At 36.9% G+C, this 27,808-nt stretch overlaps 1 protein-coding gene across 1 annotated transcript in view; it reads right to left on the bottom strand.

Annotated features, from left to right (window-relative positions):
- Positions 1 to 27,808, bottom strand: part of LOC106906235 (contactin-associated protein-like 4) — a 92,585-nt gene that overhangs the window by 47,782 nt on the left and 16,995 nt on the right. Inside the window, exons 3-7 of the mRNA XM_088004678.1 lie at positions 21,070 to 21,263; positions 9,993 to 10,140; positions 8,126 to 8,329; positions 3,213 to 3,388; positions 861 to 1,007 (exon numbers count right to left, since the gene is read on the bottom strand). Coding sequence (XP_087860804.1) covers positions 861 to 1,007; positions 3,213 to 3,388; positions 8,126 to 8,329; positions 9,993 to 10,140; positions 21,070 to 21,263 — 869 coding nt within the window. The remainder of the gene's footprint in view (positions 1 to 860; positions 1,008 to 3,212; positions 3,389 to 8,125; positions 8,330 to 9,992; positions 10,141 to 21,069; positions 21,264 to 27,808) is intronic.

The following is a 27,808-nucleotide window of genomic DNA, read 5'->3' as shown; positions in this document are numbered from 1 at the left end:
GCATAGCATAGCATAGCATAGCATAACATAGCATAACATAACATAACATAACAACATAACATAGCATAGCATAGCATGACATAGCGTAGCATAAAATAACATAACATAACATAATATAACATAACATAACATAGCATAGCATGACATAGCATGACATAGCATAGCATAACATAACATAGCATAGCATAGCATGACATAGCATGACATAACATAACATACCATAGCATAGCATGACATAGCATGACATAGCATAGCATAACATAACATAACATAACATAGCATAGCATAACATAGCATGACATAACATAACATAGCATAGCATAGCCTAACATAGCATGACATAGCATAACATAACATAACATAACATAGCATAGCATAGCATAACATAGCATAACATAACATAGCATAACATAGCATGACATAGTATAACATAGCATAGCATAGCATAACATAACATAGCATAGCATAACATAACATAGCATAACATAGCATGACATAGCATAACATAGCATGACATAGCATAACATAGCATAGCATAACATAACATAACATAAGTCAGATAATTTTCAGTTTACAGTCGGTTTAGCCTGGAAGATAATATAAAAGTGTAACAAATATTTTCACCCCTAAATGTTTTCTGGTTGCTTTTAGGATTCAAATGTTTTTGATTATTAAATTAATTAATTTGCAAAAATGTGCAATTTCATAACTTTTGACTGAAATCTGAAAACAAAACACTGTATTTGTGTTTATTCCCAGGAGAGTCAGGTCATTTCTAAACAGGAAATCATAAGAAAGTATTGTCATGGGAGTGCAGCCACATGTAAACAGAGGATTAAACTGATGTTAAACCGACTCACCAGTGCAGTGACCTGCGGGCTGCGCTGTTTGGCCAGTTTGATCAGATTCAGCTCGTTGTATAAAAGGTTTTCCAGGCATCCATGGAAGTTCCTGTTGGGCAGGATTGGAGTTTGGAGTCCGTGGCTCTGGACCGCTGCCACACTGAGCTGCAAACAACATTAAAAACTACAAAATGTCACTCAATTTTATAAAGGAAAACCTTTTTAAAAATTCTATCTGAACATTATTTGCTGCTTTAAATGTTATGTAGAATATATTGAAGTCAAGCAATAGAAAAATACTGAGACAAACAAAAACTAAATACATTTCCCATCAATTCAGGTGGATTTTATCTGACGTATTTTCATCAGATGGGCATTTTTGGTTTGATTTAGTTCCAACACAGCAAATATTTTACTGAAATAAACGTAATGCTATAACACATGTTACACATTAATGGTTTAAGACCAATAATAAAAGGTCTTAAACTATTTTTTCTTCTTTTTGTTACTGCTAAGCCTGTCACAATAACAAATTTCCCAAAATGATAAATTGTCCCAGAAATTATTGCGATAAATAATGATAGTCATTTTGAGACCATTTTCATTTCACTACTACAATAATAATGCAACATTAATGTAAGTACAGCCTCTCAAAGATAGAAAAAACCTTTAATTTCTACATGATATTTAACAGTGGAACTGGAAAACATTTTAAATATCCAAAATAATAAAAAACTAAAATAGCTTTTCAAAAAAATATTCAGGTTTGACAGGGAAAACAGGCAAAAGAGGCAGGTAGTGCAAACTGAGTATATTTTTCAAAATGGCCGCTCTTTAACAGTACCAGAAGGAGAATATCTCTGATGATAGTCGTCCACATGGAAATAATTGATCTCTTTTTAATTTATCATACAATTAACTGATTTCTTGCAACCAAGTGTCAATTTTTCTGCAAAATTAAACTTTCAGGTGCAACAAACTCTTAGTTGGTTTTATGTGAGGCAGTAGTTTACTAATTGCAGAGTTGATTTTTGACTTAATACAGTTATTCTCCTGCTTTACATGTGAATAAACTGAGTAGTGACAGAAGCTCAGTTGGTTTCAGTTACTCTGTTTGGACGTAATGAAGTCCCTGCAGGTTCTGCTTGTTTGAAGCATTGGCTGCGGACGCCGGCAGGTGTTAATGGTGAGCGTATACAAAATGCATAATGTAGGTGACGGGCAGGGGCAAATGTGACTGGCTATCAAACATAATGAAAACTGTGTTCCTATACTTTAACACCATCTGTGATGCAACAGCTGCTGCTTTTCCTGCTTCGTCCTCAATATGAAACCATCACTGACCTCTATACTACGGCTTGATGTTTACCAGGAACATCATTCAAAACATTTCGGTGACCCAAAGTCCAGTTTTAACACTCAGCTAAAAAAATTATTCTCATTAATATTAATCAGCACTTACCGTTTTTACTTATTTTCATGTGCTGCTTGCATTAACATAATTAGGTTCTTATATAAATGATGCGACTTTAAGTAAATGTCACTTTGCTTTATCTGATGATGTTATATGAAGTTTAATCTCCAACTATTTTTGACCTTCATGACTTAATGTTGCAATATTAAAACACTTAAATAAATTTACCATAAATGTTACTGAAATTAGCCAGTAATGTTTAATCTCACGCTACATTATGCAGAAGCTCTGTCTGCACTAATGAACTTTTATTCACTTTAACATTTCTAACGTTTGGAAGGTGATGTTTTTATATGGGTTATTAATAAGTCTGGTTACTAACATGCAAATCCACTGTTTATCAAGTCATAACATTTTTATTACAAAATAGTTCAAATTAGGGTTCAAAGATGATATAAATCCAAATATGACTTGCAACACATTTATAGATTTACAAACAAAAAGCTGAAAACAGATAATTAAATTATGGAATGATGAAAGCAAGAACTCAGGAGAGTTTTCAACAAACTGATGGAAAAGAAAATATTTGAAGGTTTTAAGCAGGGGTGAAAGGGTTATGACAAAAAAACTGATTCTTTGTTGATTCCATTTAAAATAAATGGTTTGATAATCTGAAAATAGTCCTAATTTCTTCACATTTAAAGCCATGTAATCTGGATTTGAATCCAGGGTTCATGGAAGAAACGACACGTTATGAAAGCTTTACAGCAGATGTTCAGTGAAGATTTAAAACTCTCGATATAAGTTTTATGGTGTTAAGAAACAAAGCAGCAAACACAAAGACTAGCAAATCAAAGCGTATTAAAGAGTCTGAGGATTGTCGTAAAAGCTTTTATGTTTTGAAAAAAGCTTCGTGGCAGCATGAACTACTGAACTGTTTTAGTTTTGCGCCGTACCGTGTGAATGTGCCAGCGGCTGAGCTCGGCGGGGACGAGGACCTGCTGCGTGTTTTTATCCACCGTCAGGTTGAGGTGAGAGCCGAGCCGCTCCAGCTTCACATGATGCCAGTGCTGGTCGTCCAGCAGACTCCCGAGAGAAACCAGAAGTTTGCCCCCAGAACCCGAACTCACATCTGCAAAGAAAAGGTTGTCCAGTTAAACAGAAGACTAACTAATGATACTGAATCTGCAATCTACAGTAAAATCTGTTTTTTAAAATTCACATTTTACATGTTTACACTTCCATTTGGGTTTCTACTGCTACTTTTTTATTTTAATTTTTTATTCACCCATTTGTGTATATACAAGAAATATAACAGACTAACAAAAAGCCAAAGAGGTATTGATCTACAAAATAAATAACTTCCTGAAAAGTTACCTATGAGTTAGTTTTATTTCTAGTGTTAACAGAAACTAGACCAGAATCACTTGGTAAGATCTTCAGTCTTTGCAGTGAATTTGCTGCTGACATCTTCCTATCGAGGGAAAATAACTGATATTCCTACTTTACTCTGCTGTCTGTTGCATTAAAGTGCCACACAGTGCAAGTTTGACTCCAGGCTCCTCTTAAACTCTTATGCAGCTGTTTACAAAGAAAATTCCTGGAGGCTCCCAATAAATCACCGAAGACAAAGTGTAATAGAACAGGCAATTGTGTCAGTAATGGCCACAGTCCATTGTCTTCTACTTTATTTGCTAACTAGCTCGGCTCAGGGAGAATCATTCCAGTATCGCTGCCTGGATGCCCTGCGGGACGGTCCGGTTGCAGCTTTTTTTGCTTTGAGTTGAGAATAAAAGTGACTTTTGTTGCCATTATGCATTAATATTCAGGGGTTTTATTTCTTCAAAGCATAGCCAGGAACCGCAGCATAACCTTAATGTTGGGAATGCAGGGAAGAAAGTCAATTACTTAACAAGCAGCTGGACCCACTCGCTGCTCTGATCCCATCCTAATTTAGTCAGCAGTACTTACGTCGTTCGTCAGAGGAGCAAAGCGCCGGAGCAGGACGCGGTCGCTCGAAGTGCACTCACTGCTGCGCGTTACAGCTTCCCAGAGACAAATCACAATTGAACTTAATCATAGAGCAGCAGGATGCATTAAAGTCAGCTGGCATGTTGATGAATGTGCGGGGGAAATAAGGTGATTTTAAAAACGTGGACATAAATCTTAATGAGTGACTCAATTTACTGCAACTGCTCAGTCACCCACAAGCTGGGAGGAAAGGTCTCACTACTATATTTACTTGTTTGTGTGCCTGTCTGCTAATTATAGCTTGGTATTTGTTGTGTTTTCACTGAGCCATTAATTTATGCAAATTTGTGTTATGGACCAAAATATTTCTTCTCCTGCAGAGTTTTGTGTTGTAGTTTTATGTGGCTCAGTTGCACAGTCAGCCGTTATCAACCATATTCAGCTACATTTTCCTCAGCTAGCTTGAGATCCACATGACAGCTGCAGGTATCTCTACTTCCACTAAAAATGTGCACAAAACTCTGTTCATATTTGGCTAATGTTGGAAAAACACGACTGCAATATTTCCATTAATCAAGAAATGCAATTAGAACCACACATGAATAAGTTTGTTCACGCGATGAGTCATTAAAACAAACCAAGGCACACCAACACCCAAAGTGTTTTTCCATTGTAGTTTTACAAAATAAACTAATTTTGATACGGTCAAATAAAAAACCACCTCATCCTAAAGGCAAAAGTTTTTATTGAAAAATTTGTTTTTTCAAAATAGTTGTGTTTCCATTAAAAAATATCTTCGTAATCCCAATCTGTGCAATTTTAAGGTAAATGTAAACGCACCCTGTGGCTTCCTCTCCATAACAAATGAGCTCTAAACCTCATCAATATTCCACCAATGTCAACAAAACAGTTTTGCAATTTGGTGTTTCTTTTAAATAAGAAACATGATTAAAATCACAAGTGAGTAAGTTTGTTCACGCGATAACTCATTAAAAAATGTGCCCTTGCATCATCCTCCAACCACTTCCTGTCGTCTTCTTCATGGTTTCCACCAGTAGTAACATCCTGTTGGTCATGTGACTCGTGTGAAAAAGGTTTAGGGTTTAGATATGGACAAAAAAACGAAACAAAACACATTGTCCTAGTGCACAAACTTTATCGAAAAACAAGTTTTTCCAAAATGGTTGTGTTTCCGATAATTGAATTTATTTCCAAAATGTCAAACTGCGCTACGACATGGTCGATGGCAGCGCAGCTTGTGCTGAAGGGAGCAGAGCGACCAGCAGGATCAGGCTGGGAATGTGAAAGATAAGCAAGAGGAGCCTCAGAGAATATCTCACGCTCTCCTACGGAGATAATTCGCTTTAACCTCTGGGTATTATCTTCACTCTGTTAGTTTGATCTTCTCCTTTCTTCTTTAATCTTCTGTCATCTTTTCCTTTATTTCCCTCTCTTCTCTCCTCTGCCAACAGCTGACTGTGGAGGGGCCTGTGTGGCTCAGAGTGAATGCTCGCAGCTACTGATCTAAATTACACAGTCTGCAAACTCCTGGGAGAGTCATGGTGGGAGGACGTTTGGTGCAGCTGTGAGAAAGAGAAGAATTTCAAAGAGCATGCAATTCAAAAAGGGAAATCAGTGAAAGGAATGCAGAACGACTACGGGAAGGTCAAAAAAGTACAACTGTATGAGTTGTCTGTGTGGAATTGAAAGAAGTGTTTTGGCTGCTAAGCTAGTTGAGATTCTGATTCCACCCCAAACTTTGTTTGATTTTAAGAAAAGTCTTTAAATTTCTCCAAATGTATGAACAGAAATCTGACAGGCTTATTGTTTTCAGTAGGTACGTTTCCATTGGCTGTAAGAGGAAGTGGTTGTTTGGTTGTGTTAAAAGTAAAACACTTTTTTTCACATCACGAGTCACATAAACCGGAACTTCAGAGCCACATAAATACACTTACAAAGTCAGCCTTCTGCCACCTGAAGGACATTTAAAGGACTACAGGACTAATGAAAGAGAGAAACTCATCCAGGCGTTTATGTTGAGTCGCATTTATTACTGCAACAGCATCTTCACAAGTCTGGTTTAAAAAACTAATCCTCCAGCTGCAGCTGATCCAGAACGCTGCTGCAGATGTTCTGACTAAAACCAGGAAGATGGAGAACATAACACCAGTTCCACTGAGAGAATAGACTTTAAAATACTGATGTTAGTTTACAAATCACTAAGCAATACATTAAAGACCTGCTGTTGGCATAGCAACCTTCCAGACCTCTCAGGTTTCTGGTTCTGGTTCTGCTCTGTGTCCCCAGAACCAGAACCAAACCGACCGAAACACTGAGTTCCTTTAAATCCAGATTAAAAACCTACCCGGTTAGAGCCGCTTATGAAACATAAGAAATGAAACATTGATCAACATCTTGATGTGTAATGTAATGTTTCAATAGTTGATTTTTGTGTTTTTATGATGTAAAGCACTGATTGGTAGCAGTGAAATCTACCAATTTCCCAAAAACCAAACTGTGTGATAATTTCTTTGAGCTGTGAGAGAGTTATGAATAAACAAGCAGCATAGAGAGGTTACTGCCAAGACAGGAAGAAGCACAATTCCCCCGAGTTTCTTCAAAATTGGATCAGCTCTAACTGAGATCAGATCTGACAAACAGCGTTCGGATAAAACTGCTTCCGACAGCTCGCCTCTTTTTATTTAAGGAACAAAACTCGCAGAAGGTATTAAATCCCATCTATGGATATGAGAACAGGGACGCTCTGCATAATTGCTGTTCAGTTTAGGCATTTAACTGACATTTGCTCAGTTATGAACAATGAATGAATAATGACTGAACAGAGACGGAGCGTCTGCAGACGAGAACGTCAAGATTATTTGAATTCAAATATTCAAAATGTGATCCGTCCTTCATCACGTCTTCAACAAAAACCTTGAATACTGATTACAGTTTTCGCCCAAAGGGAAAAATCTCACAGTAAGTTGTTGCATTACTACAGATAACAGGCAAAAGAACTGCATACTCTAAAGCTTTACAGAATGATTGCTGCAAAGCAAAGATCATTCTTTTTAAAAGTAATTATATCACACAATACACTTAATTGGACATTTTGGTTACATGACTTAAAATCTGGCAGTGATTAAAAAAATCTAATATTATGGCAGCGTATTAAGGTCATTGTAAAGAAATAAACAAAGAAAAGATTTTGGCTAAAAACCTGAAATTTTGAGATTAATCTTCAAACTTAGAAAGGTTGAAACTTTGCTAGAAAAACAAGGAAATTTTTTTTCAGAGATTTTCATGTTTTATTTAATAAGTTTTCATGTATTTTCCTGCAATTTTTCAACTCATAACTTTAGACATTTTTCCTAAAAAATTTCTGAGATTAAGCTGAATTTCTTTTTTTCCTCAAAATTTTCAACTTTTCACTCTCAGAAAATTCTTTTAAAGGAAATTTCCTCCTAATTTTCATCCATCTGTCATGGCTCTTATTCACAACAGGAGCCTAATTGATGTCAATGTTTGTTTTGAACTCAGAAGTCAAAATTTTGGAAAAAACCAAACAGAATTCAGGCCAAAGTCACTTTCATATAAAACAAAGGAAAAACTTCAGGACTGAGATGTTTAAATGCTCTTTAACAAACTGTCAGAAAACTTCAGAGATGCTGAAACACTGACTTCCTTTAAGTGAAGGCCAAAAACCCCTTTGATCAACAATAATTGGAACGTTGATCAATATATCAGATGTATATTTAATGATGATTTTGATGACGGCATTAGAACCTGTTCTAATGAGGAAACTAAAAAACACCTGACAGGATGGGAAAAGGAAATAGTCACTACTGAATGGATTTAAAAGGCTGAGTGTAAATGAATAAGCTGCTGAGGTCGGTACCTTGCTGGTGGTGGAGCAGCAGCTTTCCTCGCTCCAGCGCCAGGTTGAGGCTCTGGTCCCTCTGTCCCTTCGCGTGAAGCAGCGTTCCTGAATTCCTCAGGGTTTTAAACTTCAGGGAGATGCTCTCCCTCGCTGTCCAGCTCGTTCTGGCACTCAGTCTGTAGACAAGGCTGCTTTTCCCATCAAAACCCGCCACCTCAGAGGCTGCGAAACAGAGCAAAGCAGCTGTAAAGGTCTGATTCTTTACTATTTAAATCACATTAAATGCAGCAAATGATGTGGATGGTAAGGCTTGATTCAAAAATACAAACAGATGGCGCAACTTAATTTGCAAAAGTTAATGTCAAACGATATTTTAATTGAAGAGTTCAATAAGGAAAAATAAAGAAGAGTTTGTACTTAAACACAGTGAGTGTTTTTGCTAAACGTTTTCAGGAGTCACGCACCAGTTGGTAGATATTTTCTGCCGCTCTTCCTCTGCTCCAGCCAAGCTCTTAAAACTTGTATGAGTCCTTCTGTGGACAGCTGACTTCAGCTCTTACCAAAGATTTCCAATAGAGCTCAGCAGCTTGATTTGTGCCAAATGTTCCCCTGGTTTAAGACCAAACGGCTTTTCCTTTGTTTCTGCTACACAGAAACATCCTGGTGCTTTTTAGGAGTCATCATTCCTCAAATTTATTATCAGGAACAACATCATCATCTCCACCACATTTTAGAGAGAAATATTCAAAGTAAAGATGCATTTTCTACACAATTCAAGAGAAACAAGACATCTTGGCTGCAGACCAATCTGTGTATTGGTGCATCAATGTGTGTGGATCTGTGAGTGCAGTTGGGGTTGTGATATATCTGTAGCCCAATCAAACACTTCCCAGATAGAATATGAGAACTTATAAATGCCACTCAGCAGCAAGCTTCTGAATTTGTATCTCTTTTATAGAAGATAAAAATAAAATAAACCCTAACTTTTCATTCAGTTTTGATTTAAAACTGAATTTCTGCGGCGTCTTTGTGCCGCCAATTTGAGTGTGCAGTGAAATTGATGTGAGCGCATAAATCTGCGTAACCAAACAATAACTAGTGATGTTAACCGTCTATATCTAAAACTCGGTTGCTAAATATGCATCTGACATGCACTCCTCTATGACACTGCAGCTCCTTGGGTATGGAACACCAAGAGAGCCAAAAATGTTGTAAAACTGTATGTGTCTTTCACCCACAAGGTATGTTCTTAACATACAAATGACTGCATTCACAACTGAAAGTGTGTAAATCGGAGTTTCACATTATATTATGTAGATTCGTTGTAACTTTTTGTCTAATTCATTGAGAGTGTGTTTGCTAGTTTTTATTAGTTATTATGGGGTGCAGTAATTTACCAACAACTGACGTAAACTGCTTATATGGGGAAAAACAATTTCACATCATTTTGAAAGATGGTTACAAAGCATATTATATCCATTATTTTAGTTTATAAACACACAATAAAGTTCCAGTTAGTTCTAGTTTTTCCCTATTAATTATCATTTTTATTTCTTTCAGTTAATGAAAATATTTTCTCATTTTCATTTTTCATTATTTTATTAGCTTTAGTGAACTATAATAACCTTGATGTAAATAAATTACATTCCTCGCCAATCACATTTGGATCGTTTTCATCCAATCGGAGTATTTCTTGGATGAGAAAGAACCAATCAAAACCAAGAAGTCAAAATGCTCCAGGAAATGGCAGAAATACCCAAACAAACTGTAGCATTTAAGAAAAACACAACATGATACTCCTGAACTTTGTAACCTGATAATTTGTAGTTAAGCAAACAAACTGTGCATTTCCTCAACATGCTATAATTACTGTAACCACACTCACTGTATCTGCAGCCGTATATTTCCAGCCTGAGTCCGATCCGCCCGGTGGGGTTCCAGTCCAGTGGGATCAGCCGAAGGTAGCGGGCGATCACTGGCTGGTCAAGTTTGTACTGGACCACAGAGTCTGCGTTGCTGTTACCTGGAAACGCCTGAAGCAACACAACTAGATGTTAGTTTCTACACACAACCTAGATGTTGTAGCAATTCTGGATTTTCCATCAGCCTGTTGATATGTGCCATGGGCGCTAGTTTATGTTTCAGCTCTTAAAACTGTTACCTGCTCAGTTAACAGAACAGGTAATGTTCCTGACACACTTGAAAAGAAATCTCTGATCTGTCCGTTTGCGGAGCTATTGTCAAGCCGGTTGCCGTGGCAACGGCGTGTGTATGGACTGAAGCCGACCACTGAGAGCGAGACAAAAGAAGAGTTTGAATGATTTTTGAGTTGCTCTTCAGCCGTTTTTGGGCGTTATTTTTCCCTTTGCTGTGGCGAACTGCAGCCGCTGCAATTTCTGAATGTAATCAATAAAAACAGACCATACACCAGTAAAACCAACTGAACAAACGTGCTGGAGGTCTGTTTGAGTTGCTAGGTAACGTGTGGAACACGGTTGGGGTTGCTAGGTAACGTGTGAAACTCGGCTGGGGTTGCTAGGTGACAGGCAATCCTTGCTGATTCGTGAGGTAACATTCCAGAGATTTTTGAAACGGCTCATTTTCCAGACACCAAAAACTTTTTTCTTTTTAGAATCAGTAGAAACCCAAATGGAAGTATGGAGATGTTCAAAATGTGAATTTTGCATCAATATCTTGTCAATTCAAAGGGATTCAACTGTTGTACCGATTCCATCACTTGGTGACATAAAGTCTCCCCGGCGCTCAGCCTTGAGAAAACCATCTGCATTCTCCAACTTTGAGCTAACAGGGCATTGATCCCATCTGCTGATGACGCCTCTCCCTCTCTGTCCAGTGATCAATAACCCTTGGATCCCATTTTGTGTCCGTACTGAGCCTCTGTTAAAAGACTAATAGGTTCCATTTTCCCCCAATCAGCTGCCTTTGAAAATCCAGCAAGGTTGCCTGTGTGACAGTTCCCCACAGAGAAACACCTTATTTCGAGACAAATCCCCTAAAGACCAAACCAACTCTTACAAAAAGTTAACAGTTGTATTTTTGCATGCATGCATTTGAATGCACTCGCTTTGCTCCATCTACTGAAGTTTGTCAATGTGTGTGTGTTTGTTAGCTGATGAGCCTTTGTGAGCGCGATTAGCTTCTCTGGAGCTGAATAATTGTGATCTCGTTGCTTTGAAGGGTTGAGCCTGCTGGGCAGCCGAGCTTTAAGCTCAACAAATGGCTCAGTTTCCTGCTGAGGATGCCGAGGAACACGGCATCTCGTTTACTCGCCCGAGGACCTTTAGAAATATGAGCTGCTTCTGACAAGCTTTCAGTCAGGGGAGGAGAAACGGAGATGAAGGAAGGATGAAACTTTAAAAAAAGCATGGGAGGGTGGAGGGATTAACAACAGAGCAACTGGGGGTGAAGAAGTTCTCAATAAAAATATAATAACTTTAAAGCCTTTCATGAAGTCTACATGAAAAATTCTGCTGAATCAGGCGCAGCGACAAGTTTTAGCAAGAAACATTCATGCAGTGTAGCTTGTAGGCCTGGACAAAACGGCTGAAAATCTATCACTTATCACGATATACGGCTTCATGTTGATATCGATAATTAGTAAGTAGTTTTTTATTTTCAATATCCAAAATACTGCCAAACTAATTGTGCGAAGTTTCCTCCACGCCATTGTTTTTCATTTTTAAGCAGTTATGAGGCATTGTGGTGAAGCCTTAAACTGCTGTTGTGCAGATTCCTCAGCAGGTAGTTGCTAGGTAACCAAAGAATTAGATAGTTGCTAGGTAACCAAAGAATTAGATAGTTGCTAGGTAACCAGACAATTAGATAGTTGCTAGGTAACCAGAGAGTTAGTTGATTCCACCAACTTTGTTTAGCTGGTTGTGAAAGGTGAAGCGGCAAAAGCCTTTCCTCTGCCTACATTTCCCAGAATGCTGTGCATGACTACCAGTCAGCATGTTAGACTGAGGGAAACATTTCAAACCCAAAACAATGACAGTACTTATATAATGTTTTGTTATGGAAAATCCATTTTTTAAAATAATTTTGTACTTCCATTTTGGTTTCTACTGCTTCTAAAAACACCCTAAGCACTGGGGAAAAAAATGCTGATTTTTGTCAATAAGTTGATGTGTTTTGGTGTCTGGAAAATGAGCCACTTCAAAAACGTTTTCAATGTAACATCACAAATCATTGTTGCCTAGCAATCCACACTGAGTTCCAGTACATTTGGTCAGCTGATTATATCACTGACAAAGTGTTTAGTTGTTGACTTACCATCCAGAAACCACTTGCTGCATTTTTGTTGGTTGTGCAGGAGGATCCACTTTTGCTTTTCAAAGATGTATGGTTGTGTAATTGCACATTTGTTTGCAGCCATTTTCAGGTGCAAGTGTAAACCTTGAGTTGGTGGGCGTGGCCAGCAGGAGCTTATTGGGATTTAAAGCGACAAGACGCCCTAAAACAGCTCAAAATACTCAAAATCTTACTATCTAGGAATGATTTTGTGTAAAAAAAAAAAGAAGAAAAAAAAAGAATGTAATTAACATGTTTTGTTTAAGCCATAAGCCTATCCTAAATTTAAGGAAGAATAACAGATCACCTTTAATTTTACTAGAAAGTTGGTTGTTACTAAGATGCCAGCATTTAGGCAATAACCACAAGACTGAAAGGCTAAAATTACAAAAAACTTTTAATAATGTACTTAGCTGTAAAGTATAGTAAAGTAAAGGTAGTGATAAAGTCTCCAGTACTTCATAAAAGTAAAACTCAGATGATTTGGTTTTTCTCCTTGGGGATAAATCTGAGTTGCTAACATCAGGAGGAAGCTGTGACTGAAGCAGCTGTTTTTACAGTCAAACTCGCACCTTTTCTGTGACACTAAGCCACCCTGACTAATACATGCAGATTTAAGCGCAATCTGGCAGCTGATGAGGAAGCACCGCCTCACGCGCTGAGTCTCAAATCAAGTTGTTTTAACGCTGAAGAAGCCATACCTTCATTTTTTCAGGTGATGTGTCCTGGGGAGATTTTATGTTCTTCACACGATGCGAAAATCTTCTTTGCAAGTCTGAATTACAAGTCTCGCCACAGGTGGATATAGTTTGAAGACGGGTGTTCCCTTTCTTCTTAAAAGGAAAAAAAGGACGTCTGGAAGTTTCCCGAATAACAAATCAAATAGTAATCGAACTGCTGCACACGTACTTACAGAAAGTCATCTTCTCTAACTCTTAAAGGTGACTTATTATGATTCCTGGAACAGGTTATGATATACAAAATGTTTATTACATTCTTTGCACAAAATCCTTCTTAGATAAAGAGATTTTGAGTATTCTGAGATCATTTCAGAATGAGTCTTGTCACTTTAAATCCAAATAAGCCACACCCCTAAACTCATCGTTAACACTCACACCTGAAAATGGAGGCACAATTATACAACTGTACATCTTTGAAAAGCAGAAGTAGGGCCTCCTGCACAACCAGCAAGAATGCATCAAGTGGTTTCTTGATAGTAAGTCAGCAACAAAACTCTTATCTTTTCCAGCAGCCATTGTACAGCAGTAAAACCAGATGATCAAACACGCTGGAACTCAGCTTCAGTTGCTAAGTAACAGGCGGCCTTGGTGGGGTTGCTAGGTAACAGCTGATTTGCAACATTACATTCCAAAGGTTTTTGAAATGACTCATTTTGCAGACACCAAAAAACAGTTGTGTGTTGGCTTTTTTTAAGGTGTTTTGGTCGTTTTGAGAAGCACAGAAACCCAAATGAAAGTACAAAAACTTGCAAAATGTGACTTTTGCCTTGATACGTCCCCTTTAAAGTTGTTTCTTCATTAAAGACAAGCATTTTGAGCTCAAAATGTGATGAAACTGTAGGTTATGTTTGTAAACAAATGAACAGTTCCACCCAGTGAGGAATCAAAATGATACTTTTGTCCCTGCTTGTGCGCTCGTTTTGCTGCAGATTTATATTTCTAGCTCAATCCTGACACCGTTATGTAGATGGACTCTCATGATGAACGTGTTAGTTAGGGTTCATTCAGCAACTCACTGGAGGACTGTTTGGGAATGGACACCTTTGCCAGGCGGTGTTTTCCTACAACAGCGTCGACCTCCAACAAGCAGAAGTTAAACAGCAGCCAGACATGATCACACTACCTGTGGGTTTCCTTACGGCTCAGTTTGCTGTTAACATTTAGAGAATGTTAACATTCTCTAAATGTTAACAGAGAATGCTAACATTCTCTGTTAACATTCTCTCATAACGTGGCAAGTAACGTGGTTACCTGCCAGTAACCACGTTACTGGTTACTGGCAGTAACCAGTAACCAGTAACTGGTTCACCTCGTTACTGGTGAACCAGTAACGCATGGTTCACCATGCGTTACTGTTTCCAAATATCAAATTTCTTCTGTCAACTCAGAATTCAAAAGGTGTTTTAGTGTGACTTAATTAAATTATGCAGAAGTCTGGATTCCAGGCTGAATGGTGGAACAGCGAGAGTAAGGCTGGACGACATGGCTGAAGAATAAAATCTACAATTTGTTTTATACCTGAATTTCTCAAAATTCTGACTTTTCATTTAGGAATTCTGTGATTAAAATCAAAATTCTGACTTTTGATTTCAGATTTACGACAACAAAACCTAAGGATTTGGATTTACTTTGGATTTCAAAATTCTGAACTTGAAATCAAAATTATAGTTTGAAGACTGGTGTTGCCTTTCTACTTAAAAGGAAAAAAAGATGCCGAAGTTTTCCAAATTTCAAATCAAATAGTAATTGAACTGCTGCACATGTGGTTGCAGAAAGTTATTTAGATTTAAATCAGAATTCTGACTTTAATCTCAGAATCCTGACATTAATCTCAGAATCCTGACTTTAATCTGAGAATCCTGACATTAATCTCAGAATCCTGACCTTAATCTGAGAATCCTGCCTTTAATCTCGGAATCCTAACCTTAATCTCAGAATCCTGATTTTAATCTCAGAATCCTGACCTTAATTTCAGAATCCTGACCTTAATCTGAGAATCCTGATTTTAATCTGAGAATCCTGACCTTAATCTGAGAATCCTGACCTTAATCTCAGAATCCTGACCTTAATCTGAGAATCCTGATTTTAATCTCAGAATCCTAACCTTAATCTCAGAATCCTGATTTTAATCTCAGAATCCTGACCTTAATCTCAGAATCCTGACCTTAATCTGAGAATCCTGATTTTAATCTGAGAATCCTGACCTTAATCTGAGAATCCTGACCTTAATCTCAGAATCCTGACCTTAATCTGAGAATCCTAACCTTAATCTCAGAATCCTGATTTTAATCTCAGAATCCTGACCTTAATCTCAGAATCCTGACCTTAATCTCAGAATCCTGATCTTAATCTCAGAATCCTGATTTTAATCTCAGCATCCTGATTTTAATCTCAGAATCCTGATTTTAATCTCAGAATCCTGACTTTAATCTCAGAATCCTAACCTTAATCTCAGAATCCTGACTTTAATCTCAGAATCCTGACCTTAATCTCAGAATCCTGATTTTAATCTCAGAATCCTGACTTTAATCTCAGAATCCTAACCTTAATGTCAGAATCCTGACCTTAATCTCAGAATCCTGATTTTAATCTCAGAATCCTGACCTTAATCTCAGAATCCTGACCTTAATCTCAGAATCCTGATTTTAATCTCAGAATCCTGATTTTAATCTCAGAATCCTGACTTTAATCTCAGAATCCTAACCTTAATGTCAGAATCCTGACCTTAATCTCAGAATCCTGATTTTAATCTCAGAATCCTGATTTTTAATCTCAGAATCCTGACCTTAATCTCAGAATCCTGACCTTAATCTCAGAATCCTGATTTTAATCTCAGAATCCTGATTTTTAATCTCAGAATCCTGACCTTAATCTCAGAACCCTGATCTTAATCTCAGAATCCTGATTTTAATCTCAGCATCCTGATTTTAATCTCAGAATCCTGATTTTAATCTCAGAATCCTGACTTTAATCTCAGAATCCTAACCTTAATCTCAGAATCCTGACTTTAATCTCAGAATCCTGACCTTAATCTCAGAATCCTGATTTTAATCTCAGAATCCTGACTTTAATCTCAGAATCCTAACCTTAATGTCAGAATCCTGACCTTAATCTCAGAATCCTGATTTTAATCTCAGAATCCTGACCTTAATCTCAGAATCCTGATCTTAATCTCAGAATCCTGATTTTAATCTCAGAATCCTGATTTTAATCTCAGAATCCTGACTTTAATCTCAGAATCCTAACCTTAATGTTGGAATCCTGACCTTAATCTCAGAATCCTGATTTTAATCTCAGAATCCTGATTTTTAATCTCAGAATCCTGACCTTAATCTCAGAATCCTGACCTTAATCTCAGAATCCTGATTTTAATCTCAGAATCCTGATTTTTAATCTCAGAATCCTGACCTTAATCTCAGAACCCTGATCTTAATCTCAGAATCCTGATTTTAATCTCAGAATCCTGATTTTAATCTGAGAATCCTGATTTTAATCTCAGAATCCTAACCTTAATCTCAGAATCCTGATTTTAATCTCAGAATCCTGACCTTAATCTCAGAATCCTGACCTTAATCTCAGAATCCTGATTTTAATCTCAGAATCCTGACCTTAATCTCAGAATCCTGACCTTAATCTCAGAATCCTGATCTTAATCTCAGAATCCTGATTTTAATCTCAGCATCCTGATTTTAATCTCAGAATCCTGATTTTAATCTCAGAATCCTAACCTTAATCTCAGAATCATGACCTTAATCTCAGAATCCTGATTTTAATCTCAGAATCCTGACCTTAATCTCAGAATCCTGACTTTAATCTCAGAATCCTGACTTTAATCTCAGAATCCTAACCTTAATCTCAGAATCCTGACTTTAATCTCAGAATCCTGACCTTAATCTCAGAATCCTGATTTTAATCTCAGAATCCTGACCTTAATCTCAGAATCCTGACCTTAATCTCAGAATCCTGATCTTAATCTCAGAATCCTGATTTTAGTCTCAGCATCCTGATTTTAATCTCAGAATCCTGATTTTAATCTCAGAATCCTGACTTTAATCTCAGAATCCTAACCTTAATCTCAGAATCCTGACTTTAATCTCAGAATCCTGACCTTAATCTCAGAATCCTGACCTTAATCTGAGAATCCTGATTTTAATCTGAGAATCCTGACCTTAATCTGAGAATCCTGACCTTAATCTCAGAATCCTGACCTTAATCTGAGAATCCTGATTTTAATCTCAGAATCCTAACCTTAATCTCAGAATCCTGATTTTAATGTCAGAATCCTGACCTTAATCTCAGAATCCTGACCTTAATCTGAGAATCCTGATTTTAATCTGAGAATCCTGACCTTAATCTGAGAATCCTGACCTTAATCTCAGAATCCTGACCTTAATCTGAGAATCCTAACCTTAATCTCAGAATCCTGATTTTAATCTCAGAATCCTGACCTTAATCTCAGAATCCTGACCTTAATCTCAGAATCCTGATCTTAATCTCAGAATCCTGATTTTAATCTCAGCATCCTGATTTTAATCTCAGAATCCTGATTTTAATCTCAGAATCCTGACTTTAATCTCAGAATCCTAACCTTAATCTCAGAATCCTGACTTTAATCTCAGAATCCTGACCTTAATCTCAGAATCCTGATTTTAATCTCAGAATCCTGACTTTAATCTCAGAATCCTAACCTTAATGTCAGAATCCTGACCTTAATCTCAGAATCCTGATTTTAATCTCAGAATCCTGACCTTAATCTCAGAATCCTGACCTTAATCTCAGAATCCTGATTTTAATCTCAGAATCCTGATTTTAATCTCAGAATCCTGACTTTAATCTCAGAATCCTAACCTTAATGTCAGAATCCTGACCTTAATCTCAGAATCCTGATTTTAATCTCAGAATCCTGATTTTTAATCTCAGAATCCTGACCTTAATCTCAGAATCCTGACCTTAATCTCAGAATCCTGATTTTAATCTCAGAATCCTGATTTTTAATCTCAGAATCCTGACCTTAATCTCAGAACCCTGATCTTAATCTCAGAATCCTGATTTTAATCTCAGCATCCTGATTTTAATCTCAGAATCCTGATTTTAATCTCAGAATCCTGACTTTAATCTCAGAATCCTAACCTTAATCTCAGAATCCTGACTTTAATCTCAGAATCCTGACCTTAATCTCAGAATCCTGATTTTAATCTCAGAATCCTGACTTTAATCTCAGAATCCTAACCTTAATGTCAGAATCCTGACCTTAATCTCAGAATCCTGATTTTAATCTCAGAATCCTGACCTTAATCTCAGAATCCTGATCTTAATCTCAGAATCCTGATTTTAATCTCAGAATCCTGATTTTAATCTCAGAATCCTGACTTTAATCTCAGAATCCTAACCTTAATGTCAGAATCCTGACCTTAATCTCAGAATCCTGATTTTAATCTCAGAATCCTGATTTTTAATCTCAGAATCCTGACCTTAATCTCAGAATCCTGACCTTAATCTCAGAATCCTGATTTTAATCTCAGAATCCTGACCTTAATCTCAGAATCCTGACCTTAATCTCAGAATCCTGATCTTAATCTCAGAATCCTGATTTTAATCTCAGCATCCTGATTTTAATCTCAGAATCCTGATTTTAATCTCAGAATCCTAACCTTAATCTCAGAATCCTGACCTTAATCTCAGAATCCTGATTTTAATCTCAGAATCCTGACCTTAATCTCAGAATCCTGACTTTAATCTCAGAATCCTGACTTTAATCTCAGAATCCTAACCTTAATCTCAGAATCCTGACTTTAATCTCAGAATCCTGACCTTAATCTCAGAATCCTGATTTTAATCTCAGAATCCTGACCTTAATCTCAGAATCCTGACCTTAATCTCAGAATCCTGATCTTAATCTCAGAATCCTGATTTTAGTCTCAGCATCCTGATTTTAATCTCAGAATCCTGATTTTAATCTCAGAATCCTGACTTTAATCTCAGAATCCTAACCTTAATCTCAGAATCCTGACTTTAATCTCAGAATCCTGACCTTAATCTCAGAATCCTGATTTTAATCTCAGAATCCTGACTTTAATCTCAGAATCCTAACCTTAATGTCAGAATCCTGACCTTAATCTCAGAATCCTGATCTTAATCTCAGAATCCTGATTTTAATCTCACAATCCTGATTTTAATCTCAGAATCCTGACTTTAATCTCAGAATCCTAACCTTAATCTCAGAATCCTGACTTTAATCTCAGAATCCTGACCTTAATCTCAGAATCCTGATTTTAATCTCAGAATCCTGACTTTAATCTCAGAATCCTAACCTCAATGTCAGAATCCTGACCTTAATCTCAGAATCCTGATTTTAATCTCAGAATCCTGATTTTTAATCTCAGAATCCTGACCTTAATCTCAGAATCCTGATCTTAATCTCAGAATCCTGATTTTAGTCTCAGCATCCTGATTTTAATCTCAGAATCCTGATTTTAATCTCAGAATCCTGACTTTAATCTCAGAATCCTAACCTTAATCTCAGAATCCTGACTTTAATCTCAGAATCCTGACCTTAATCTCAGAATCCTGATTTTAATCTCAGAATCCTGACTTTAATCTCAGAATCCTAACCTTAATGTCAGAATCCTGACCTTAATCTCAGAATCCTGATCTTAATCTCAGAATCCTGATTTTAATCTCACAATCCTGATTTTAATCTCAGAATCCTGACTTTAATCTCAGAATCCTAACCTTAATCTCAGAATCCTGACTTTAATCTCAGAATCCTGACCTTAATCTCAGAATCCTGATTTTAATCTCAGAATCCTGACTTTAATCTCAGAATCCTAACCTCAATGTCAGAATCCTGACCTTAATCTCAGAATCCTGAGTTTAATCTCAGAATCCTGATTTTTAATCTCAGAATCCTGACCTTAATCTCAGAATCCTGACCTTAATCTCAGAATCCTGATTTTAATCTCAGAATCCTGATTTTAATCTCAGAATCCTGATTTTTAATCTCAGAATCCTGACCTTAATCTCAGAATCCTGACCTTAATCTCAGAATCCTGATTTTAATCTCAGAATCCTGATTTTAATCTCAGAATCCTGACTTTAATCTCAGAATCCTAACCTTAATCTCAGAATCCTGATTTTAATCTCACAATCCTGATTTTAATCTCAGAATCCTGACTTTAATCTCAGAATCCTAACCTTAATCTCAGAATCCTGACTTTAATCTCAGAATCCTGACCTTAATCTCAGAATCCTGATTTTAATCTCAGAATCCTGACTTTAATCTCAGAATCCTAACCTCAATGTCAGAATCCTGACCTTAATCTCAGAATCCTGATTTTAATCTCAGAATCCTGATTTTTAATCTCAGAATCCTGACCTTAATCTCAGAATCCTGACCTTAATCTCAGAATCCTGATTTTAATCTCAGAATCCTGATTTTAATCTCAGAATCCTGATTTTTAATCTCAGAATCCTGACCTTAATGTCAGAATCCTGACCTTAATCTCAGAATCCTGATTTTAATCTCAGAATCCTGATTTTAATCTCAGAATCCTGACTTTAATCTCAGAATCCTAACCTTAATCTCAGAATCCTGATTTTAATCTCAGAATCCTGATTTTAATCTCAGAATGCTGATTTTAATCTCAGAATCCTGACCTTAATCTCAAAATCCTGATTTTAATCTCAGAATCCTGATTTTAATCTCAGAATCCTGACCTTAATCTCAGAATCCTATCTTTAATCCCAGAATCCTGACCTTAATCCCAGAATCCTGATTTTAATCTCAGAATCCTAACCTTAATCTCAGAATCTTGACCTTAATCCCAGAATCCTGATTTTAATCTCAGAATCTTGACCTTAATCCCAGAATCCTGACCCTAATGCTCATTCGTGAGTCGTTACAAACTTTACCCCCAAGCTGTCCTCCTGCCGGTGTTGCCTCCAGTTGTGTCCCGTGTCGCTGAACATCAGCAGGTAGGACGTCAGCCAATCAGAGCTGCCGTAGCGGCCCTGCGTGGCCACGGCGGTAATCTGGGTCCGTCTCTGCAGATCCACCTCCAACCACTGGTACTTATCTGACCACAGAGGAGACCAGCCTCCAGCTCCTGTACCAGTTACACACAACAACAAATCAGCTCAGATTCTTTCATCCAGTTTCAGGTACAATCACAAAGTAAAGATATTTGTAGAGTTTGAATTCAGTGACTTTAAAATCTGCAGCACACTGTGGTGAGATTTTGCTGCGCTCGTCTTCTGCTCAGTATTCTTATTCTGGGAAGCCACCCAGGCTGTTTACAAAGCTCCACATTTTATCCACAAGCCACCAGGACTGAGCACAATGTGGTTCAGAATAACTGGAAATCGTGTCTATTCACATTTCCATGCTGATGTGACGGCAGCCTGTGAGCTGCGACATCTGTCCTCTCCACAGCGATTAGCAGAACACGGTCGGGCCTCTGGAGGGAAACGCGCCTCAGCGCATCCTGACAGCAGCTGGAGCAGCAGCTGGAGAGGGCATCCAGCTATGTATGGGGTTTGTTCACACCGTGTTCGCAGTGAAGGCTGGCAAAAATCCCATTAAGACCAAAGGAACTGTGAAGAATACACTGGTATGACTTTGGTTGGAATAAAGCACCAAATCGGGTTATTTTTTATCTCAAGAGAATCACTTATGTATTTTAGCATAAAAATACTGATAATACACACTCTCACTTATTGAATATGACTGTATTGGCATTAAATTAAATAGTTGATAAGGAAAATTCGTCCAAAAAAGTATTTGGGAAAAAGTTTACTCAAGTACTGGGTAACTGATAAAATTATCAGTCATTTAGTATTTAAAAATTACATAATTAGACGGACCAAAATATAAAGTTAAACTGAATTTTTGGGATTTTAAAGACCAAAATGACAATAATTCAGTTAAGTAATAAAAATAATAAAATCAGGCAAAAGAAAATGTTTGACATCAGTTATTTAGATAAAAAACTAAGGAAACTTCAACAGAAACTGCAGGTGTGTGTCTGGTTAAAACATGTTTGTTTTACATTCAGTGGGTAGAAAATCCAGAAGTTTTCCTCAGGTAAGAGTAGAAATACTTCATGATAAAATTACTCAAGTAAAAGTAAAAAGTACAGCCTATTAGAAATACTCCTAAAAGTTTTTTATTTTTCCCAAAAACATTACCCAAGTAAATGTAACTAGTTGCTGCCCCACTATGAGTGCAATGAAAGGTAGTGAAGTTTGTTTTCATTTGAGACAAAAACAAAAATCTTTTTATGATACTTCTTCTTCTTTTCAGCTCAAATTTTATTAGACAAATTTCTTAATTGTTTGTTTTGTTGCTCTGTAATTTTATTTTATCAACCAGTAAATGAGGTCAAATAAAAAATACACATATAGCTCCGGAAAAACATTAAGATAAACCACTTAAAATGATCAGTTTCTCTGATTTTACTTTTTATATGTTTGCGTTTGAGTAAAATGAACTTTGTTCTTTTATTCTACTGATATGTCTATGAAAGTCCATAGTATTTATTTGCAGGAAATGAAAAATAGTCATAATAATGAAAAAGATGCAGCTCTTTCAGACCTCAGATAAAGCAAAGAAAACAAGTTTATGTTTATTTAGATGCAACAATAAAAATGTTTTAACTCAGGAAGAGTTCAGAAATCAGCATCTGGTGGAAGAACCAGCAGGTTTTCAGTGGGTTCAGTGCAGTGGGCTCTTCATTCACATTTCCTACTGACATTATGAAGATCAGTGTCTCTAGAAATATACTTGATTTTTAAAGTTTTTTTCTCTTTTTACTTCAAATTGTGATCATGTTTTGATTGTTTTCCATAATAAATCCACATTGGAAAATAATTTTTATCACTACTGAGATGCAAAGCAATCACTTTTGTCAATATGAAAAACAAATACAAGCAGTTTTCTTCTTTCCCTTTTGAACAAAAACATTTTAACATGTTGAAAACATGAAGCAACAGCTTTTCAATGGAAGAAGCTTTTGTCTCAGACTCTTTTCTTCTCTTTCCTGCTCATTATGGCATCCTAAAGGTCAAAGCTAATAAGTAGCTCGGTAAAAGACATAGACACTGACAGCGCAAGTGAAGAGCGCAGACAGGCCGACCTTTACTCATTACAGCCGGACTGGAGACGACAGACGCAGGAAAGAAAGAGGATGAGAGCGTGACAAAGAGAAGAGCATCAACCCACGGCTGCAGAAACCAGGAGAGGGTCAACGTTGCCCTGGTGGGCAACACCTGAGGGATGAGCAGAAACTGGTGAATTTATTCAGCAGCTGTGGCAGAATAACTCCTTCCCCCTAAACATTATACCTTTTGTCAGACATTTTATGTTTTTAAACTCCTGGTGGGAGAAAATCTTTGCTTCAGTAACTGCTTGTAATGACTCCGAAGCATTTGAACGACTCTTTGTGGTAACTGAGGTTAAAGACGGGTCAGGAGGATTATAGCGCTGGTCTGCTGGACGTTCAAATTACCTCATTACAGCAGCAAATCGACAAACATCAAGACTCTGAACGGAGGCTAAGCTAGCCAAGCTAGCACCGAGAGAGGCAGGTGGCAAAATTTTACTAAATATCTGAGAGAAATTTGATTTAAACAAATCAAAACACCACCGATTATAAATGATTTTAACTTCTAGCTGATGAAGTTAGAAGTTAACTGAATGAGGTCACTGACTTTTACTTTAACCTTATATAATCTGAATATTTCAACATTAGTCAGATACTTTTTAGGAATCGCAAAAAAAGTAATAATAATAATAATAATAATAATAATAATAATAATAATAATAATAATAATAATAATAACCCGGTTCAAGCATGCTTGTTTCTGCACAGAGGCACATTAATTGGCTTATAGTTCATCATACAGAAAAGTAGTTTCTAAATTAAAATCATGTTTTTGGTCAAAAAACAAGTATCAGATGTTTTATTTATTCATTCTGTAGATGTTAAAACAACACAATAAATAAACTACACTGTAAAGCATTTTAAGCTGGTTTAAAATGAATATGAAAGTTCACCTGCTATCTTGAAAATAAAATTAAAGTCAACTAGAAAATTACTTTGGTTTTAACCCAGACATTAATGTTCGCCAAGTAAATTCAACAAGAGACGTCTAATCATTGTTTTTAAGTTCAGATAGCTCATTAGTCTTCAATTGTAAGTCATTTTAATTTAATACTGTAATTTAAATCAAATCATTATTTCGCAATATGCAAGAAAACTGACTTTATGTAGTTGAACATGGGCATATTTCTGAGTCATTTTCTCCCACTTTATCAAGTTAAAATAACCGCTTATTTTAAGTCAGAAGAATTTAAATTACGAACAAAATATCTCATTAGGTATTTTATAAAATATTCCACTCAGGAACACAGCTCATGCATTTTGAAAATGCATTTTCCTCAACTATTGCTAACTGACAGATGCATTAAAATGAATATTTGCCTTAAAGCATACAAGAGGCGTGTCAAAGTAACACACATCCACCTCACTACAACACAAGACACAACAACATGCCGCTAAGCACCCTGGGAAATAGTCCCCACTCTTTCAGTTTCCTTTAATCACTTGGGCTGTTTTTACTTTAAATCCAAATATGGTGCAGTTCAGCTTAGGTTGCTAGGTAACGGGCAGAGTTCCACTGGGGTTGCTAGGTAACAGGCAGAGTTCCACTGGGGTTGCTAGGTAACGGGCAGAGTTCCACTGGGGTTGCTAGGTAACGGTATAGCCTCCATAGGGGTTGGGCAGTGGGGAGGGTTTTTGAAACCTCTCATTTTCCAGACACCAGAAAACATGATCTTACTACCAAAAAACAGCTGGATAGGTTTTCTTAATCAATTGAGCTATTTTTTGTTTTGTTTTGAAGCAGTGGAAACCCTAATGGAAGTGTAAAAATGTGCAAAATGTGAATTTGTCCACTACCTATGTGACCCCCAAGAAGTATACTTTAGTGGAAAATTGTTGAGCAGTGCAGTGATAAAATGTTCCAGGTCAGGGAAACTCAAGGATTGATGTAAGACACTAACAGCATCTGATGCACTGGGAGCTAAACTTACATGAGTTTGTTTTCCCACGCTCCCAAACCTGCTGCCATTAAAAGTCATAATCCATCGCTAACACCACCAGTCCTTGGCCTGCGTCCTAGCACAGAGCCAGGAGGAAACATCCAAAATAACACTGCTGCAATGCTTTCATGGTACCTCAAATACATACACACAGAATCAGTTACAGTTATCTACTTACAGGAGACGTTACATTAATTATAGGAAAACTTAGTGTACCCTCAGTAGCTAACCTATATTTTTACACTACTTTTTTTCCAAACAGGCAGAGGTGGTAAAGAACCAAAAATAGTACTCAAGAAAGAGTAGCACTACTTCAACATATGTTTACTGAAGTAAAAGTAAAAAGTAGAAATAAAAAGTACAGCGTAGTAAAAACACTGTTAAAAGTATTTTTTTTTTCTAAAAAGTTACTCGAGTAAATATAATCGGGTAAATGTAACTAACTCTGCTTATAGATGACTGCATTTTTGTTTCAGATGTATTTATTTGCTCATCAATTTTAGTTTTAATCAAATAAAAAGAAGTTGTTGCTGCTGTAATCAGAGAAGCGTGTCTTCGGCTGCCTGCTGTCAGAGCTAAACCCGTCTGCTGGGGACAGTTAAAGGCCAATATCTCTGCAGCCATCCAAACAGGATCACTTCAGATGGTAAGATGCACCATCTGAAAAGGAACGCTTGTTTTACTGCATGTTGTGACATCACTGTCATTGCTGGACTAGCTCAGCTGCAGCGGCGAACAGTTATGATGAGGCAGCCAATGGCGGTCCTGTCCTCCGGTCAGGCATCAACCTGGCTCAGGAAGGGGCCTGACTTTTATTGTTGTGTTTTAATTTGAGCTTTTTAGCATTTAAAAGGGACGTATTATGCAAAATTCACATCTTGCACGTTTTTGTTCTTCCATTTGGGTTTTTACTGCTTCTAAAAACAGACAAAGCGCTTAATAAAACGAAATAGTTTTATGTTTTTAGGTCTCTGGAAAATGAGCCATTTAAAAAACCTCCGGAATGTAACGTCACAAATCAGCAGGCACTGCCCGTTACCTAGCAACCCATGTGAAGCCTAACCTGTTACCAAGTAACCAAAGCAGCACTCCAGCACATTTGGTCAGCTGGTTTTACCGCTATATGAGCTGTACAATGGCTACTGGAAAAGAGAAGAGTTTTGTTGTTGATTTACCATCCAGAAACCAGATTGCTGCATTCTTGTTGGTTGTGAAGGAGGCTCTACTTCTGCTTTTCAAAAATGTATGGTTGTATAGTTACATTTCTGTTTGCTATGATGATGTATTAGGCCACTGTAGACAGTTAAAAAAAGAGAACAAAATTTCTACAGATATTTTCTAAAAAAAGAAAAACAAATTTTTTTTGAGTCAAAAATTCGATACTCAGAAATATCCAAGTTTTTTTCTTTTAGAAAATTTCTGAAAATCATCTTAAAATTTAAAAAAAAAAAAAATTCTAGCAAAGTTTCAACTTTTCAATCTCAGAAATTTCCTTGTTTTTTCTATAACATTTTTGAGATTAATCTCAAAATTTCAGATTTTTTCTAGCAAATTTTAGAATTTTGAAGCTCTGAAATTTCAGGGATTTATGCTCATGAACAATGTGAGTACAATGCATCAAATTAGGAGATTCAAAAGAAAAATATAACCAAAGTCAGCTGAATCTAAAGAGACAAACTGAGTAGGTTTGGAAGTAGCTTTCATGTGAATGTAAAGTCTAATAATGGGGATTATAACCCGAGAGGTAAAGTTACTTCATGCAGGACAGAAAACCCATAAAGAGCAGGAAGTCTGTTAAAGCAGCAGGTACGGTGAACGCAGCTTCAGCCTCCGACTGCAGCAGCAACATGAAACCAGAACTGGCCCAAAAAGACGCCGAGCATTCTGGGAATTTCACAGGCAGAGATGCATGATGGGAATCAGACAAAGATGAAGGTTATGGAGAAAAAAACGCAGAGAAGTTTGTTTCAACAACAAACATAATTCTTCTAGGAACTCTAAAATCCAATAAGCTGAGCAGTTAGCATGAAGAAAGAAAACAGGATGGAAATATTTTATTTCTTGCTCAGTCAGTAAAATCTGGTGCCGTTACATTTACTGATGAACCCACTGGGGGTAAAATATGGTCCCGCCAACCTTAATGTGCCTTAATACGTCTGAACTTCTCACTCCTTTAAAAACAAAAACAAAACAGGCTGTAGCGGAGTAAAGCTTCTTCTCAAACAAGACGGAGGCTCGTATTTCCTTTACTGAACCCTTTTGTTCAGTATTTATTGAAGAGGAAAAAAAGGGATTGTTATTAACAATCTTGTGTTTGTTAATAACACAAGATCTTATCTGAAGGTTCAGGGAGAGATAAGTACAGAAGAACTTGGTGCAGCTGAAATGTACTGGATTAAGTCAACACAAGAGAGTTGTTTCAGTTCTGAAATATTGCAGTTAAGGTCAAACAAAAATGTGAAGGTAGATTCTAAAATCAAAGATTTGAAACCATTCTTAGATGAAAATGGTCTAATAAGTGTTGGGGGAAGGCTGCAGAATTCAGATCTT

Source organism: Poecilia mexicana, unplaced genomic scaffold, assembly GCF_051168715.1.
Source record: "Poecilia mexicana isolate PSO_F unplaced genomic scaffold, ASM5116871v1 scaffold_4, whole genome shotgun sequence".
Taxonomy (NCBI): domain Eukaryota; kingdom Metazoa; phylum Chordata; class Actinopteri; order Cyprinodontiformes; family Poeciliidae; genus Poecilia; species Poecilia mexicana.
This window is presented reverse-complemented; position numbering and strand designations above follow the sequence as displayed.